We start from the raw sequence: 16,970 nt of genomic DNA on the forward strand, positions 1-16,970 counted from the left end.
TAATTAAAGCTCATTTACATAAATCTGCATAAATTAGCGTTTATTAACACTTTTTCCACTCGTTTATTGCCAAAAAAAGCTCCCGCGAGAAGCGGAAAAACCGCGAGAATTCACCCGAAGCGCAGTGAAAATCCTGGCCCTGGAATTTGGGGGGGAAAAAAATCCCAAATTCGGGGGAAAAACACAAAGTGAAGAGAGAAAAAATCCCAAATTTGGGGAAAAACCAAAAAGTGCAGGGGAAAAAATCCCAGATTTGGGGAAAAAGCCAAAAAGTGCAGGGGAAAAAGTCCCAAATTTCATTTTTTTCTTGATTAAAAACCTCGCCCACCTCGGAATTCTCTGCCCCGAACCCATTTTGGGGGAAAAAAGCAAATTTTGGGGGGTTTCTGGCCAGAAAGAGGAAGGAATTTGGGGGAAATGAGGAATTTTGGGAGTTCCGGGAAGCCCTGGGGGTGCTGGAGGCAAAATCCACAATTTAAGGCAATTTTGGGATGTTTTGAGCACCTGTTGTGGGGTTTGGGAAGGATTTGGGGATTTCTGGGAAGAATTTGGGTTTTTTTGGGAAAAATTTGGGGTTTTTTTGGGAAGTTGCTCCCAAAATTCCCCCCAGGGATCATTTTTGGAGTAAAATGTTTTTTGGGGGTAAAAAACTGGGAAAATGGGAATAAAATCCCAGGAAAATAGGAATAAAAATCCAGGAAAATGGGAATAAAAATTGAGGACAAACAGGAATAAAATCCAGGAAAAATGGGAATAAAAATCCACCTCTGGATGGAATTTTATCTGAACCCCCAAATCCCCAAAAAAAGATCTGGGAAAGGGAAAATTGGGGGGAAAAAAGGAGATTTTGGTGCTGGTTTGGCCTCGGGATCTGCAGCCGGGATTCCCACGGGATCCACCCTTTGCCAAGGGATCGGGGAGGGATTCCTGGGGGATCCCCTCTCAATTCCTGGGGGATCCCCCCATTTTCCAGCAGGATTCCCAAGGGATCGACCAGGGATTCCCGGCAGGATCTCCCCTTGATTCCCAAGGGATCCCTCAGGATCGATCCCAGCAGGATTCTCACTCCTGGGATCCCTGGGATCCCCATTCCTGCAGGATCCCCACTCCCAGGATCCTCGTTCCTGCTGTCAGTCCCAGCAGATTCCTGTGGATTCCCAGGGGGATCCCAGTGGATCCAGCGGGATCCCCACTCCTGGGATCCCCAAGATCAGACCCAGCAGGATCCCAGTTCTCGCTGTCAGTCCCAGCAGGATTCCCAGGATCCCCGTTCTCATTGACAGTCCCAGCAGATCCCAGGGCAGGATCCCAGTGGATCCAGCAGGATCAGTCCCAGCAGGATCAGTCCCAGCAGGATCCCCATTCCCAGGATCCCCGTTCTCGCTGTCAGTCCCAGCCGACTCCCACCAATCCTGGGGTTGGATGCCGGGGTTGGATCCCAGCAGATCCCGTGGGCGGATCCCCGGGGGCAGATCCCTCGGTCGGATCCCTCGGTCGGATCCCTCAGTCGGGTTTGCGGCCCAGCCTGCGGAAGACGCTGCGGGGGCCGCAGGAGGAGCTGCTGACCTGGCCGCAGCCCCAGGCGCCCCCCGAGCTGGACACGGCCCCGTCCTGCGCCGCCGTCGCCGCCGTTCCGGAACATTCCCGGCGCTTCTTCAGCACGCCGGCGTAGGGCAGCGCCTCGGGATCCGCCGGATCCCCCGCGCCGCCATCGGCCGCGGCCGGGTCGGGGCCCTCCGGGGCGGCGCCCAGGCGGCTGAACACCCCCGAGGGCTGAGGGAGAGACAAATGGCAGATCCCAGCGGATCCCGGGTCCTGTGCCACCACTGGATCCCCTGGATCCTCCCCCCATGGATCCCCAGGATCCCCTGGATCCTCCCCCCATGGATCCCGCCTGCTTTGGATCCTGCAGCACCCCTGGATCCCCTGGATCCTCCCCCCATGGATCCCATCTGCCTCAGATCCTTCTCTTCTCTCTGGATCCCATCCTACTCTGGATCCCCTGGATCCTTCCCCCCCCAGCTCACGCTTCCCCCAGACCCCACCTCCCCTGGGCCGTGCCCCTCTGGATCCTTCCCCCATGGATCCCACCTCCTCTGGATCCTGATCCTTAGACTCCAGATCCTTCTCCCCCTGGATCTCACCTCCCCTGGACCCCAACCCTCTGGATCCTGGATCCTTCCCTCCCTGGATTCTGGATCCTTCTCCCCCTGGATCCCGATCCCTGGATTTTGGATCCTTTTTCCCCTCGATCTTGTCCCCTCTGGATCCTGGATCCTTCCCTCCCTGGATCTTTCTCCTCTCTGGATCCCACCTCCCCTGGATCCTGGTGCTCTGGATTCTGGATCCTTCCCTCCCTTGGATCCTCCCCTCCCTGGATCCTTCCCTTCCCTGGATCCCAGATCCTTCCCTCCCTGGATCCCTTCCCTGCTGGCTCCTTTTCTCCCTGGATCCTGGATCCTTCCTTTCCCTGGATCCTTTTCCCCTCTGGATCCTTTCCCCACTGGATCCTCCCCCCCCCCCAGGATCCCAGCCCCCTCTCCTGCTCTCCCGTATTTCACCATCAGATCCCAGCTGGACCCAGCCCCTCCCCCACACCAGATCCCACCCCCCTGCTCCCCACCCCCACCCTGGATCCCCCCCAGATCCCTCAGGATCCCCTGGGATCCCCCCCTCACCTTGGCTCCGGCGGCTGCGGCCGCTTTGGCCTCGGCCCCGAGGCGCTCGAACACCGAGGGCCGGCCCAGACCTGCAGGGTTTGGGGGGAAATTCAGGGATTTTGGGAAAATTGGGGATTCTGGGGGGAAAAATGGGGGGCGTTTGGGATCCAGGAAGGGAAATTTGGGATCCTGGAGAAGAAATTGGGGATCCAGGGAGGGGAAATTTGGGATCTGGGAGGGGAATTTTGGGATCCAGGAGGGAAAAATTCAGGATCCAGGAGAAGAAATTGGGATCCTGGAGGAGAAATTCAGGATCCAGAAGAGGAAATTCAAGATCCAGGAGGGGAAATTGGGGATCCACCAGGGAACCTTGGATCCACGAGGAGAAACTCAGGATCCAGGAGGGGAAATTGGGGATCCAAGAAAGGAAATTGGGGATCCAGGAGAGGAAATTTGGGGATCCAGGAGGGGAAAACTCCAGCTCCAGGAGGGGAAATTTGGGATCCACCAGGGAGCCCCAGGATTCAAGAGGGGCACTTTGGGATCCAGGAAGGAAAATTCAGGATCCAGGAAAGGAAGGTGGGGGACCCAGGAGGGGAAATTCAGGATCCAAAAGGGGGAAATTTGGGATCCACCGGGGACGCCCCGGGACCCAGGAGGGGAAATCCAGGAGCGCAAACCCCGGGATCCCCCAGGAGGGGAAATCCAGGAGCGCAAACCCCGGGACCCAGGAGGGGAAATCCAGGAGCGCAAACCCCGGGACCCAGGAGGGGAAATCCAGGACCGCAAACCCCGGGATCCCCCAGGATCCCCCGGGATCCCCGGGATCCGCCGCGCACGCACCTCGTGCCGCCTGCAGGCGCAGGATGTGGCGGCTGCGGGCCGTGGTGCCCTTGGGCAGCCGGATCACGTACTTGCCCTCGGCCTCGGCCGTCACCCGGCGCCGCTTGGGCAGCGCCGACGGCGCCTCGGAGCCGGATCCGCCTGCGGGGAGGGGGGAAAAGGGATCCGGGGAGCGGGGATCCACTGGGATGGGTGCAGGGGGATCCGGGGGGATCTGCTCCTTCTGATTGGGCTGCGGTGATCCCAGGGCTCTCCAGCCCCCCTGGAGTGATCCCAGCTCCACCCTGATCACCCTGGATTGATCCCAGCCCCTCTGGATTGATCCCAGCTCCACCCTGATCCCTCTGGAGTGATCCCAGCTCCACCCTGATCACCCTGGATCAATCCCAGCTCCACCCTGATCACCCTGAATTGATCCCAGCTCCACCCTGATCACCCTGGATTGATCCCAGCCCCTCTGGATTGATCCCAGCTCCATCCCTGATCCCTTTGGATCAATCCCAGCCCCTCTGGATCGATCCCAGCTCTGCCCTGATCCCTCTGAATCAATCCCAGCCCCTCTGGATCGATCCCAGCTCCATCCCTGATGCCTTTGGATCAATCCCAGCCCCCCTGGATCAATCCCAGCTCTGTCCTGATCCCTTTGGATCAACCCCAGCCCCTCTGGATCAATCCCAGCCCCTCTGGATCGATCCCAGCTCTGCCCTGATCCCTTTGGATCAATCCCAGCTCCTCTGGATCAATCCCAGCCCCTTTGGATCAATCCCAGCCCCTCTGGATCCCTCGATCCCCATCTCCCTGCCCTCTCCCAGGCTCTCCAGCCCCACAGTGGATCCCCGAGGGATCTATTTTGGGTGGGAACAGCCCCCTTTGGGGTCCTTACCGGCCCCGTTGGGGACGGTGACGGAGATCCCGGTGCCGGGCGGGTTCCGGGGGGCGCGGGGCGGGCCGGGGTCACGGCTCAGGCTCTTGGTGATCATCCTGCCCGCGGCCCCGCACGGATCCCGGCCCTGATCCCGCTGCTGATCCCGCTGCTGATCCCGGGGCTGGTCCCGGGGCTGGTGATCTGGTGGATCCCGCTGATCCCGCCGGGATCCCCCCACAGCCTCGGGCTGCAGTGACTCCGAGGCCGCCCGGCACATTTCCTGCGGGGGATCCACAACACCGGGAAGGTTTGGGGGGTTCCCGGGTCCCAGCGGATCCCAGGGGATCCCAGCAGGTCCCAGGGGATCCCAGGGGATCCCGTACCTGCCTGTGGACCACCTTGGCGTGGCGCAGGATGGCGATGACGTCGCCCACCACGGTGATGCCCAGCTCCTTCATCAGCTCCTTGGTCAGGTCCAGCAGCATGTTCTTGTGGATCCTGCAGGGGGGGAGGATGGGATCCGCTGGGATCCGCTGGGATCCGCTCCAGAGATCCCCTCCCTCCTGCCCGGATCCACCGACACGTACCCACATTGCCCCGGGATCCACCCCCATTCCTGGGGGGCTCTCCTCTCCATTTCCGGGGGTCTCTCTCCCCATTTTCAGGGGTCTCTCCCTCCCTCCCTCCCTCCCCATTCCTGGGGGTCTCTGCCCCCCCATTTCCGGGGGTCTCTCCCAGGTGTCTCTCCCCCATTTTCAGGGATCTCTCTCCCCATTTTTGGGGGTCTCTCTCCCCATTTTTGAGGGTCTCTCCCCTCCATTTTTGGGATCTCTCCCCCCCCATTTTTGGGGGTCTCTCTCCCCATTTTTGGGATCTCTTTCTCCCCATTTTTGGGATGTCTCTCTCCCCATTTTTGGGGGTCTCTCCCCCCCATTTTTGGGGTCTCTCCCCCCATTTCTGGGGGTCTCTCCCCTCCATTTCTGGGGGTCTTTCTCCCCCATTTTTGGGGGTCTTTCTCCCCCATTTCTGGGGGTCTTTCTCCCCCATTTTTGGGATCACTCCCCCCCACTTTTGGGGGTCTCTCTCCCCCATTTTTGGGATCTCTCTCCCCATTTTTGGGGGTCTCTCTCCCCATTTTTGGGAGTCTCTCTCCCCATTTTCAGGGGTCTTTGCCCCCCCATTCTCGGGGGTCTCTCCCTCCCCATTTTTGGGGATCTCTCTCCCCATTTTTGGGATCTCTCTCTCCCCATTTTTGGGAGTCTTTCTCCCCATTTTGGGGGGTCCTCTCTCTCCCCATTTTGGGGTCTCTCTTCCCCACCTGTTGTCCACAAAGGCCACGGCGTAGCCCAGGGCAGGGCCCGGGGGGATCCCGGCGTCCTCAAAGAAACGGAGCCACTCCGAGGTGGCTGCGGAAAAATGGGGGGAAAATACGGGAAAAAATGAGAAAAAACGGGAAAAACGGGGAAAAAAACCCGAGAAAAATGAGAAAAAACAGGGAAAAAAAGGAAAAGTGGGAAAAAAAGGGAAAAATGGGGGGAAAATGGGAAAAAAACAGGAAAAATAGGAGAAAATGGGGAAAGATGAGGAAAAAAAAGAGAAAGTGGGGATAAATGAGGGGGGAATAGGGAAGAATTGGGAAAATTGGGGGAAAATGGGGACAAAATACTTTTGGGGGGAAAAATGTGATTGGGGATTAAGAAAATGGGATTTGGGGAGGGAAAAAATGTGATTTTAGGGGAGAAGATGGGATTTGGGGGCAAAAAAAGGGATTTAGGGGGAGGAAAGGGAATTTGGGGTGAAAAATTTGGATTGGGGGAGGGAGGGGAAATGGGACTGGGGGGGAGGGGAATGGGACCAGGAGGGGGAGGGGCAGCCCAGGGTGACTCCAGGGTCATTCCAGGCGTTCCCAGCTGTCCCTGGATTAACAGGAATGGGGGGGGACAGGGGAGGGGTTTGGGAAGGGATTTTGGGGATTTTCGGGGCCCAGCCCTCGCCAGGAGATTTTGAAAGGGATTTTTGGGAGGTTTTTTAAGGAATTTGGGGGATTTGGGGGTTGTTTGACAGAGAATTTTGGATTTATTTTTTTTTTAATTATGGGGTGTTTTACAGAAAATTTTAGAATTTTTGGGGTGGTTGTGGTGAATTTTGGGGTGTTTAGCGGTAGGGGGGAGGGGAATTTTGGGATGTTTCAGAGGGAACTTTGGGGGCGTTTGGGGGAATTTTGGGGTTTTTTTGGGTCCATCCCTCACCCATGGTGCCGAGCTGGATTTGGCAGCGCCGGATCAGGCAGGAGCAATCTGGGGGGGTGAGGGGAGAGGTCAGGGGGGGTTTTTGAGGGGCTGCCCCACATCCCCCCCACCCAGAGACCCCCAAAAACCTCTCCTGACCCCTCAGATCCCCCCAAACCCCTCCAGACCCTTCCTCAATGTCCCTTTCCCCTCAGACCCCCCCTTTTCCCTCCTCCTGACCCCCTCAAAACCCCCCAGACCCCCCAAACCCTCAGACCCATCCCCATTTTCCCTTTCCCCTCAGACCCCCCCTGACCCCTCAGACCCCCCGACCCCTCCTCAACTTCCCTTTCCCCTCACACCCCCCTCCCCATTTTCCCTCAGACCCCTCCTCAATCTCCCTTTCCCCTCAGACTCCTCCTTATTTTCTCTTTCCCCTCACGCTCCACCCTCACCCCTCGGACCCCCTCAGACCCTTCCTCAATCTCCTTTTCCCCTCAGACCCCTCCCCATTTTCCCTCAGACCCCCCCAGCCCCCCCCCATTCCCCCCTCACCTCCCCTCGCCCCATCCCGGGGCCCCTCACGGGACGCGCCGGAAGTGACGTCAGGCGCCGCCGGAGGGGGCGGGGCCTGGCCGAGGAGGGCGCCCCCCAGCGGACGGAGCGTGAGGGCGGCGCTGGACGGTACCAAGGGGAGACAGACGGGGGGACGGGGGGGAGCGACCGCGAAACGCCCCAAAAACTGCCCAGAAACCGCCTCGAAACTGCCGCGAAACCACCCCAAAAACTGTCCCGAAATCTGCCCTAAACCGCCCCAAAAACTGTCCCGAAATTGTCCCAAAATCGCCCCAAAACTGCCACGAAACCGCTCCAAAATCTGCCCCAAAAATTGCCCCCAAACTGCCCCAAAACCGCCCCAAAAACTGTCCTGAAACTGTCCGAAAATCCGCTCCAAAACTGCCCCCAAACAGCCCGAAAACTGCCACAAAACTGCCACGAACCCGCCCCAAAAACTCTCCCGAAACTGTCCCAAAACTGCCCCAAAAATGCCTCAAAACCTGCCCTAAATAAACCCAGCCTGAACCCAGCCCTAAATGTGTCTCTAAATTGGCCCTAAATGTGTCCTGAATGTGTCCCCAAATGGACCCTAAATGTGTCCCCAAATTGGTCCCAAATATGTCCCAAAATGGACCCAAATGTGTCCCCAGAACAGCCCTAAACGTGTCTCTAAACTGCTCCTAAATTTGTCCCAAAGCGGCTCCAAAACCAGACCCTAACTGGCCCTAAATGTGTCCCCAAACTGACCCTAAATTTGTCCCCAAACAGCCCTAAAATGGCCCTAAATGTGTCCCCAAACTGACCCCAAAAGTGGCCCCAAACATCCCTGAACCCGTCCTGGCCCTGCCCCAAATTTGGGGACCCCACCCTGCCCCGAGGGGGCCCAGCCCCAATTTTGGGGTGGGGGAGGTCCCTTCCCGTCCCCTCCCAGCGTTTGGATCCCGGGAATTCTTTGGGGTCTCCTCTGAACCCCGGGGATTTTTGGGGTCCCTCCCCTGCCCCTGCACCCCAGAAACCCCAAATTCCCCCAAGGGGTAAATCCGGATTTTCCTGTTCCAGCCTCGTGTCAGGATGGGGCTGAACGGAGCCTACAAGCAGGTAGGACCGGGGACACCCCAAAAATCTGAATTTGGGACTCCTGGGACGCCCCAAAATCCACATGGGGCGGATTCTCTGCCCCAAACCCCAAATTTGGGGATCCTGGGACACCCCAAAATCCAAACTGGGAGGATTCCCTGCCCCAAAACCCAAATCTGGGGGTGCCAAACCTCTAAATTTGTAATCACAGAGCCCCCAACTCCCCAAATTTTGGGGCTCCCCCAACCCCAAACTCCCACAGGAACCCCTGGGAATGGGGGTGGGGGGATCCTGGGAATTTTGGGGGATCCTGGGAATTTCAGGGTGTGCTTCAACCCCCTCCCCCTAAATTTGGGGTCTCCACCCCCCAAATTTGGGGTCGTTCCCCCCCAGCTGGAGCCTCCGGAGCCTCGTGAGACGCCGCCCCCCAAGGTACCCCCTGCCCAAGCCCTTCCCTGCATCGTGGATGGGATAAACCCCCCAAAATTAACCAAAAACCCCCAATTTTGGGGTCTGTCCCCCCCAAACCCCAGCGCCCCCACGGCGCCGCGCTCTTCGTCCTCCTCTCCATCCTCTTCCTCCTCACCTTCCTCCTCCTCCTCCTCCACCTGCGCGCCCATGGCGGCGACGCCGACGTCACCTGTGGGGACACCTGCAGGTAAGGCTGGGTGTGGGGGTGAGGGGACCCCAAAAACCCCCCAGGACCCCACAAAAACCCCACAGGACTCCTCAAACCCCCCCAGGACCCCCAAAACTCCCCTGGACCCCCCAAAACTCCCCCAGGACCCCACAAAAAACTTCCCAGGACCCCTCAAATCCCCCCCCCAGGATCCCCCAAAACCCCCCATGACCCCTCAAAACCCTCTAGGACTGCCCAAAAAAAACCCCCAGAATCCCCCCAAAAACCCCCCAGGATCCCCCAAACCCCCCAGGACCCCCCAAACCCCCCCAACTTGGGCAGGATCGTGCTGGTGGAGAGCATCCCCGAGGGCCTGGCCATGGGCACCGTGCCCGGCCCCTCCACCTTCGAGGCCTGGCAGGAGCTGCTGGCCAGGGCCACCCGCAGCGTGGACATCGCCTCCTTCTACTGGACACTGACCAACGCCGACACGCGGACGCACGAGCCCAGCGCGGAGCAGGTCTGCTGCCCCTTCCGACCTCCCTACGCATTTCTTGCCCTTTTTTCCTGTTTTTTCCCCCATTTTTTTGCCCCTCTTTTACCCATTTTTGCCCTTTTTTCCCCCTTTTTTTCCCCATTTTTTTCCCTTTTTATGTCCATTTTTGCTCCTTTTTTTTGCGTGGTTTTCCCTGTTTTTTACCTGGCTTTTGCCTGATTTTTGCCCATTTTTCCCCAATTTTGTCCATTTTTTCCCATTTTATTTTTGCTCATTTTTGCCCATTTCCCCCCAGTTTTGTCCATTTTTTCACTTGTTTTTTTGCCCGTTTTTATCCATTTTTCCTTGGTTTTTTCCTCCCATTTCCCCCCATTTTCCCCCCATTTCTCCCTGGTTTTTTCCCAATTTCCCCTGATCTGTCCCCATTTTCCCTGCCCTCAGGGTGAGCGGCTCTTGGCGGCGCTGCAGCAGCTGCTGACCCATGATTTCCCCATTTTCCCCCATTTTCCCATTTCCCCATTTCCCCCATTTCCCCATTTTTCCCAATTTCCCCTGATTTGTCCCCATTTTCCCCACCCTCAGGGTGAGCGGCTCCTGGCGGCGCTGCAGCAGCTGCTGACCCATGATTTCCCCATTTTTCCCATTTTCCCCTGATCTGTCCCCATTTTCCCCTGCCCTCTCAGGGTGAGCGGCTCCTGGCGGCGCTGCAGCAGCTGCTGACCCACGATTTCCCCATTTTTCCCATTTTCCCCTGATTTGTCCCCATTTTTCCCCCCCTCAGGATGAGCAGCTCCTGGCGGCGCTGCAGCAGCTGCTGACCCATGATTTCCCCATTTTCCCATTTTCCCCTGATTTGTCCCCATTTTCCCCTGCCCTCTCAGGGTGAGCGGCTCCTGGCAGTGCTGCAGCGGCTGCCGGCCCGTGATTTCCCCATTTCCCCATTTTCCCCCCAATTCCCCATTTTTCCCAATTTCCCCTGATCTGTCCCCATTTTCCCTCAGGGTGAGCAGCTCCTGGCGGCGCTGCAGCAGCTGCCGGCCCGCGATTTCCCCATTTTCCCCCATTTTCCCAATTTCCCCTGATTTGTCCCCATTTGCCCTCAGGGTGAGCAGCTCCTGGCGGCGCTGCAGCAGCTGCCGGCCCGTGGCGTGGCCGTGCGCGTTGCGGTCAGCGCGCCCTCGCCCTCCGCGCCCCTGGACGATCTCCGAGCCCTGGAGCGCAGCGGTGAGCGGGGACGGGGCCGCCCCCAATTTGGGGGTCCCGGTGGGATCCGGGGGGAGGGTCCAGGTTCGGGTGGGTGACGGCGGTGCCGGCGCCGCAGGTGCGGCCGTGCGCGCCGTGGACCTGCCGCGCCTGACGGGCGGCGTGCTGCACACCAAGTTCTGGCTGGTGGACGGCGCCCACCTCTACATCGGCAGCGCCAACATGGACTGGAGGGCCCTGACGCAGGTGGGTTGTGACAGGGGTGGGGACAAACCCGGTGGGATTGGTGCCGAACCCGATGGATGGTGCCGAACCCAGCATGGATGGTGCCAAACCCAATGGATGGTGCCAAACCCAGTGTGGATGGTGCCAAACCCAATGGGGTCAGTTTGGAACCCAATGGATGGTGCCAAACCCAACGTGGATGGTGCCAAACCCAATGGATGGTGCCAAACCCAACGTGGATGGTGCCAAACCCAGCATGGATGGTGCCAAACCCAGTGGGGTCAGTTTGGAACCCAATGGGGTTGACCCCAAACCAATGGATGGTGCCAAACCCGGTGGGGTTGGTGTGGAACCCAATGAGGTTGACCCCAAACCCAATGTGGATGGTGCCAAACCCGGCGGGATTGACCCCAAACCCAATAGGGTTCACCCCAAACCCAATGGATGGTGCCAAACCCAATGGGATTGGTGTGGAACCCAATGGGGTTGACCCCAAACCCAATGAGCTTGACCAAAACTCAATGGATGGTCCCAAACCCAATGACTTGACCCAAACCCAACACGGACGGTGCCAAACTCAATGGATGGTGCCAAACCCAACACAGATGACCCCAAACCCAACGAGCTTGACCCAAACCCAACATGGGCAGTGCCAAACCCAACACAGATGATCCCAAACCCAATGGATGGCACCAAACCCAACGAGCTTGACCCAAACCCAACACGGACGGTTCCAAACCCACCACTTGGCGCTCAACCCAACGGGATGGGCACCCCCACCCCCATCACCGGGGCCATCCCAACCCCGTCCATCGGGGAGGGACAACGACGCCGTCCCACGCGCCGCAGGTGAAGGAGCTCGGAGCCGCCATCTACAACTGCAGCTGTTTGGCCAAAGATTTGGGCAAAATCTTCGAGGCCTACTGGTCACTGGGCGTCCCCGACGCGTCCATCCCGGCGCCGTGGCCGGACAGCTTCTCCACCTCCATCAACCTGGAGACCCCGCTGGAGATGACGCTCAACGGCACGGAGGCCGCCGTCTTCTTCTCGGTAGGTGCCGCACCGGCGCTGGGGTCACCACAATGGGGTCACCACGATGGGGTCACCACACTGAGGTCACCATGATGGGGTCACCATGCTGGGGTCACCACGATGGGGTCACCATGCTGGGGGTCACCATACCGGGGTCACCACGATGGGGTCACCACGATGGGGTCACCATGCTGGGGGTTGCCATACTGAGGTCACACCCACTGTGGGTCACCACAATGGGGCCAAACCCACCCTGATGTCACCAAACCAGGGTCACCATGCTGGGGGTCACCACACCGGGGTCACCACACCAGGGTCAAACCCACCCTGATGTCACCATACCAGGGTCACCACACCAGGGTCACCACACCATGGGTCAAACCCACCCTGATGTCACCACACTGGGGTCACCATACTGGGGGTCACTATGCTGGGTGTCACCATGCCGGGGTCAAACCAACCCTGATGTCACCACACTGGGGGTCACCACACCGGGGGTCACCACACCATGGGTCAAACCCACCATGGGTCACCACACTGGGGGTCACCATACTGAGGGTCACCATGCTGGGGGTCACCATACCAGGGGTCACCATGCTGATGTCACCACACCGGGGGTCACCATACCGGGGGTCACCACACCGGGGGTCACCACCCTGATGTCACCACACCGGGGGTCACCACACCAGGGGTCACCATACCAGGGGTCACCACACCGGGGGTCACCACACCGGGGGTCACCATACCGGGGGTCACCACACCGGCGGTCACCACCCTGATGTCACCACACTGGGGTCACCATACCAGGGGTCACCACACCAGGGGTCACCACACCAAGGTCCAACCCCCCGTGTTCCCCCCTCCCCTCAGAGCTCCCCGCCCCCTCTGTGCGCCGCCGGCCGCACCCCGGACCTGGACGCTCTCCTGTCGGTGATCGACGGCGCCGAGTCCTTCGTGGACGTGGCGGTGATGAGCTACGTGGTGGGCACGGAGTTCTCGCGGCCGCGGCGCTTCTGGCCGGCCATCGACGAGCGGCTGCGGCGCGCCGTGGTGGAGCGCGGGGCCGCGCTGCGGCTGCTGGCCGGCTGCTGGCCCCACAGCCGCGCCGCCATGTTCCCCTTCCTGCGCTCCCTGGCCGCCCTGGCCGACAACGGAACCCGCTACGGCGTCCAGGTGGTGCGTGACAACAGGGGGTGACATCAGGGGGTGACAACAGGGGGTGACAACGGGGGGTGACATCGGGGGGTGACATCAGGGGGTGACATTGAGGGGGGTGACATCAGGGAGTGACATTGGGGAGGGGAGTGACATTGGGGGGGTGGCAGTGACATCGGGGGGTGGCAGTGACATCAGGGGGGTGACAGTCCCCTGGGGAGGTGACAGTGCCCTCAGGGGGTGTGACAGTCCCTTGGCAGGTGACAGTCCTTTTTGGGGGAGTCCTTTCGAGGTGTGACAATCCCCTCAGAGGGGTGACAATCCCCTCAAGGGTGGGTGGTGACAATCTCCTTTGGGCAGGGGGTGACAGTCCCCTCAGGGTGGGTGACAGTCCCCTTGGGGTGTAGACAATCATGGTGACAATCCTCTCAGGGGGATATGATAATCCCCTCAGGGGTGTGACAGTCTCTTGGGGAGATGGTGACAGTCCCTTTGGGGAGGTGCCAGTCCCTCAGAGGTGACAGTCCTTTGTAGGGGTGTGACAGTCCCCCAGAGGTGTCAGTCCCTCAGGGTGGGTGCCAGTCCCTTTGGGAGGTGACAGTCCCTTTGGGGAGATGGTGCCAGTCCCCCAGAGGTGACAGTCCCTTGTAGGGGTGTGACAGTCCCTGTCCCCACGGCAGCGCCTGTTCCTGGTGCCAGTGCCCCAGAGGTGACAGTCCCTCAGGGTGGGTGCCAGTCCCTCAGGGAGATGGTGCCAGTCCCTTGGGGAGGTGACAGTCCCTTGTAGGGGTGTGACAGTCCCTCAGAGGTGACAGTCCCTTTGGGGAGATGGTGACAGTCCCTCAGGGTGGGTGCCAGTCCCTCAGGGAGATGGTGACAGTCCCTTGGGGAGGTGACAGTCCCTTGTAGGGGTGTGACAGTCCCTTTGGGGACATGCCAGTCCCTGAGAGGTGACAGTCCCTGTCCCCACGGCAGCGCCTGTTCCTGGTGCCAGTCCCCCAGAGGTGACAGTCCCTCAGGGGAGATGGTGACAGTCCCTCAGGGTGGGTGACAGTCCCTTGTAGGGGTGTGACAGTCCCTCAGGGTGGGTGACAATCCCCCCAGAGGTGACAGTCCTTTGTAGGGGTGTGACAGTCCCTTTGGGGAGGTGACAGTCCCTCAGGGGAGATGGTGACAGTCCCTTTGGGAGGTGACAATCCCCCCAGAGGTGACAGTCCCTTTGGGGAGATGGTGACAGTCCCTTTGGGAGGTGCCAATCCCCCCAGAGGTGACAGTCCCTGTCCCCACGGCAGCGCCTGTTCCTGGTGCCGTCCAGCGCGGCCCAGAGCCGCATCCCCTTCGCCCGCGTCAGCCACACCAAGTACATGGTGACCGACAAGGCCGCCTACGTGGGTCAGCGCGGGCGTGGGGGCGCTCTGGGCTGCTTTGGGGGGTTTGGGGGCGTTTGGGGACGCTTTGGGGTGATTTGGGGTGTTTGGGGGCATTTGGGGTGCTTTGGGGTGTGATTTGGGGTGTGATTTGGGGCATTTTGGGGTGTTATAGGGTGTTTTGGGGTGATTTGGGGTGTTGTGGGGCATCTTGGGGCATTACGGGGGCGTTTTGGGGTGTTGTAGGGTGTTTTGGGGCGATTTGTGCTGTTTTGGGGGCACTTCGAGGGTGTTTGGGGGTATTTCCAGGGCGTGTGGGGGGAGTTTTGGGGTGTTTGGGGGCGTTTTGGAGGTGTTTTGGGGTGGTTTAGGGCCTTTGGGGGTATTTTGGTGCATTTAGGGGAGTTGGGGGTATTTTGGGGTGATTTGGGGTGTTATAGGGCGTGTTGGAGTGTTTGGGAGCATTTTGGTGGTGTTTGGGGGCGTTTTGGTGTCATTTTTGGGTGGTTTTGGGTACTTAGGGGCATTTTGGGAGTGGTTTGGTGCGTGTGGAGCTGTTTTGGGATGTTTTGGGATATTTGGGGGAGTTTCGTCGTCTTTTGGGGTGGTTTTGGATACTTAGGAGCATTTTGGGTTGTTTTGAGGCACTTTGGGTTGGTTTTGTGGTACTTTGGGGGGGTTTTGTGGTATTTGGGTGCGTTTTGGTGGCGTTTTGGGGCGTTCTGACGCATTTTGAGCTGGTTTTGCAGCGCGTCCCCCCCGTTTTCCCCCCCCAGGCACATCCAACTGGTCCGGGGATTACTTCGAGCGCACGGCGGGCTCGGCGCTGGTGGTGGCGCAGCCCGGGCCGGGCGCGGGGACGTTCCGGGAGCGGCTCCGGGCCGTGTTCGAGCGCGATTGGAGCTCCCGCTACAGCGTCGACATCGGCGACACCCGGAGCTGGGCCGGCCGCTGCGGGCCCCGGTAGCGCCGGGGGGACCCCGCGGGGGGCGCCGGGTTTGGGGGGCGGAAATAAAAGAAATGGGTTCGGTGGAGGTGGCGATGGTGCGGTGTGTGATTGTTGGGTCCTCAAACCCTTCCTGGAGCCCCAAACCCATCCCTGGACCCCCAAACCCCTTCCTGGAACCCCAAACCCTTCCCTAGACCCCCAAATCCCATCCCTGGACCCCCAAACCCCTTCCTGGAACCCCAAACCCTTCCCTAGACCCCCAAATCCCATCCCTGGACCCCCAAACCCATCCCTGGACCCCTAAATCCCATCCCTGGACCCCCAAACCCATCCCTGGACCCCCAAATCCCATCCCTGGACCCCCAAACATTCCCCTGGTTCCCCAAACCCCTTTCTAGACCCCCAAACCCCTTCCTGGACACCCAAACCTTCCCCTGGTTCCCCAAACCCCTTTCTAGACCCCCAAACCCATCCCTGGACCCCCAAACCTCTTCCTAGATCCCCCAAATTCCTCCCTGGACCCCCCCAGCCTCATCACACTCCAGTTTTTTTTGGGATTAACATTTATTCTGGCCAAAACAAGCGTGAAGGGCCGGGCTGGGGGGCAGCAGCCTTGTGCCCCCCCTTCCCTGGTTAATAGAAACACCCCAAAAATGGGCCCAAAAGCCTCAAATCCCCCCGGAAAAAAAAAAAAAAAAGAAAAAGCTGGATTAGGAATTTGGGAAGGATGGAGGGAGTTAGAGAGGGTCTGGGGGAGCTCAGTCACCGCTTTTGGGGGGTCCCCAAAGCCCCGCCAGGCTGGAACGGGGGCTCACGGCTCTCCACAGATTTGGGGGCTCAGCACCAGCTGCGGCAGCTGGAATTTGGGGGTCCCCTCAGCCCGGAGCCCCCCGGGATCGCAGCGGGAGGAGACGCCCCCGAGCCCGGGGCTTTGGGGGTCCCCGGGGCACAGCTCCACATCGGGGAACCGCATCCTCCCCACTTTGGGGGGCTCCGGAGAGGCCCCCCCGGGGCTGAAACCCACCCTGGGCACCCATCGGCGCCGCCGGGGGTTCCCATCGCGGGCGGCTCCGCCTTCCTCGGGCGCCGCCTTGGAGCCGCCCCTCCTCATCCTCCCGGAGGGTCCCGCGCCGCCCGCGGAGGAGCCAGCCCCGAATTTGGGCAGTTTCACCCCAAAGCGGCGCCCGGGGGGCTCCGCGGTGCCGTCCAAGCCCGGCGGCGCCAGCTCCAGAACCGGAACCTTCAGCACCGGCGGTTCCGGAGCCCGGCGGGCCTCGGGGCGCTCCGGTGCCGGTGCCGGTGCCGGTTCCGGTCCCGGCAGGGCGAACCCCACGGCGGGGATGGGGATCCGGGGCGGCCACGGCGGCGCCGAAGCGCCCCGAGATTTGGGTCTGGAGCGGAGCGTCCCGGGGGGCTCCGGTGCCGTCCAGCCCAGGCTCAGGCTCTCGGCGCTGCCCCCCCGCTTCGGGGGCGCTTTGGGGACCCCCCCGGGGCGGAGGTCGGGGCTGGAGCCCCCGAATTTGGGCAGCGCCGCCGCCGCGATGCCGAAGCGCGGGGCGCGGAGCCGGGGGGACCCCGGAGCGGCCCCGACCCCGAAGCGGGGACCATCCTCGATGTCACCGAACGGCGCCAGCGACAATTTGGGGACCTTCAGCTTGGCCCCGGCGTCTCCCACGGCGCCCAGATCCAGCTC

General features: G+C 60.3%; 2 protein-coding genes across 2 annotated transcripts; one reads left to right on the top strand and one right to left on the bottom strand.

Annotated features, from left to right (window-relative positions):
* Positions 1 to 23: 23 nt before the first annotated feature.
* Positions 24 to 7,224, bottom strand: CUNH19orf47 (chromosome unknown C19orf47 homolog). The gene is made up of 8 exons (XM_071418763.1): positions 7,152 to 7,224; positions 6,618 to 6,665; positions 5,687 to 5,774; positions 4,752 to 4,866; positions 4,387 to 4,648; positions 3,504 to 3,644; positions 2,679 to 2,749; positions 24 to 1,773 (listed from the first exon to the last, which is right to left on the bottom strand). The coding sequence occupies exons 2-8, from the start codon at positions 6,619 to 6,621 to the stop codon at positions 1,504 to 1,506; spliced, it is 951 nt and encodes a 316-aa protein (XP_071274864.1). The 5' UTR covers positions 6,622 to 6,665; positions 7,152 to 7,224; the 3' UTR covers positions 24 to 1,503.
* PLD3 (phospholipase D family member 3) lies at positions 7,218 to 15,334 on the top strand. The gene is made up of 11 exons (XM_071418753.1): positions 7,218 to 7,280; positions 8,214 to 8,252; positions 8,625 to 8,663; positions 8,765 to 8,889; positions 9,193 to 9,370; positions 10,450 to 10,570; positions 10,668 to 10,795; positions 11,624 to 11,824; positions 12,677 to 12,982; positions 14,254 to 14,353; positions 15,105 to 15,334. The coding sequence occupies exons 2-11, from the start codon at positions 8,226 to 8,228 to the stop codon at positions 15,293 to 15,295; spliced, it is 1,416 nt and encodes a 471-aa protein (XP_071274854.1). The 5' UTR covers positions 7,218 to 7,280; positions 8,214 to 8,225; the 3' UTR covers positions 15,296 to 15,334.
* Positions 15,335 to 16,970: the final 1,636 nt, after the last annotated feature.

The sequence above is a fragment of the Agelaius tricolor genome, unplaced genomic scaffold (genome assembly GCF_023055355.1).
Source record: "Agelaius tricolor isolate 1412-34295 unplaced genomic scaffold, bAgeTri1.0.p SCAF_90, whole genome shotgun sequence".
Taxonomy (NCBI): domain Eukaryota; kingdom Metazoa; phylum Chordata; class Aves; order Passeriformes; family Icteridae; genus Agelaius; species Agelaius tricolor.

What these genes read in the sequence shown, in the direction of transcription:
- CUNH19orf47 (XM_071418763.1), bottom strand. An exon ending in GTGGCCTTTGTGGACAACAG is followed by an intron (nt 4,867 to 5,686) that starts GTGGGGAAGAGA and finishes CCCCCCCTGCAG; the next exon opens with GATCCACAAGAACATGCTGC. An exon ending in GCGCCTGCAGGCGGCACGAG is followed by an intron (nt 2,750 to 3,503) that starts GTGCGTGCGCGG and finishes CAAACCCTGCAG; the next exon opens with GTCTGGGCCGGCCCTCGGTG.
- PLD3 (XM_071418753.1), top strand. Translation starts at nt 8,226, where the DNA reads ATGGGGCTGAACGGAGCCTACAAGCAG. An exon ending in GTGAGACGCCGCCCCCCAAG is followed by an intron (nt 8,664 to 8,764) that starts GTACCCCCTGCC and finishes CCCAAACCCCAG; the next exon opens with CGCCCCCACGGCGCCGCGCT. An exon ending in ACCTGTGGGGACACCTGCAG is followed by an intron (nt 8,890 to 9,192) that starts GTAAGGCTGGGT and finishes CAACTTGGGCAG; the next exon opens with GATCGTGCTGGTGGAGAGCA.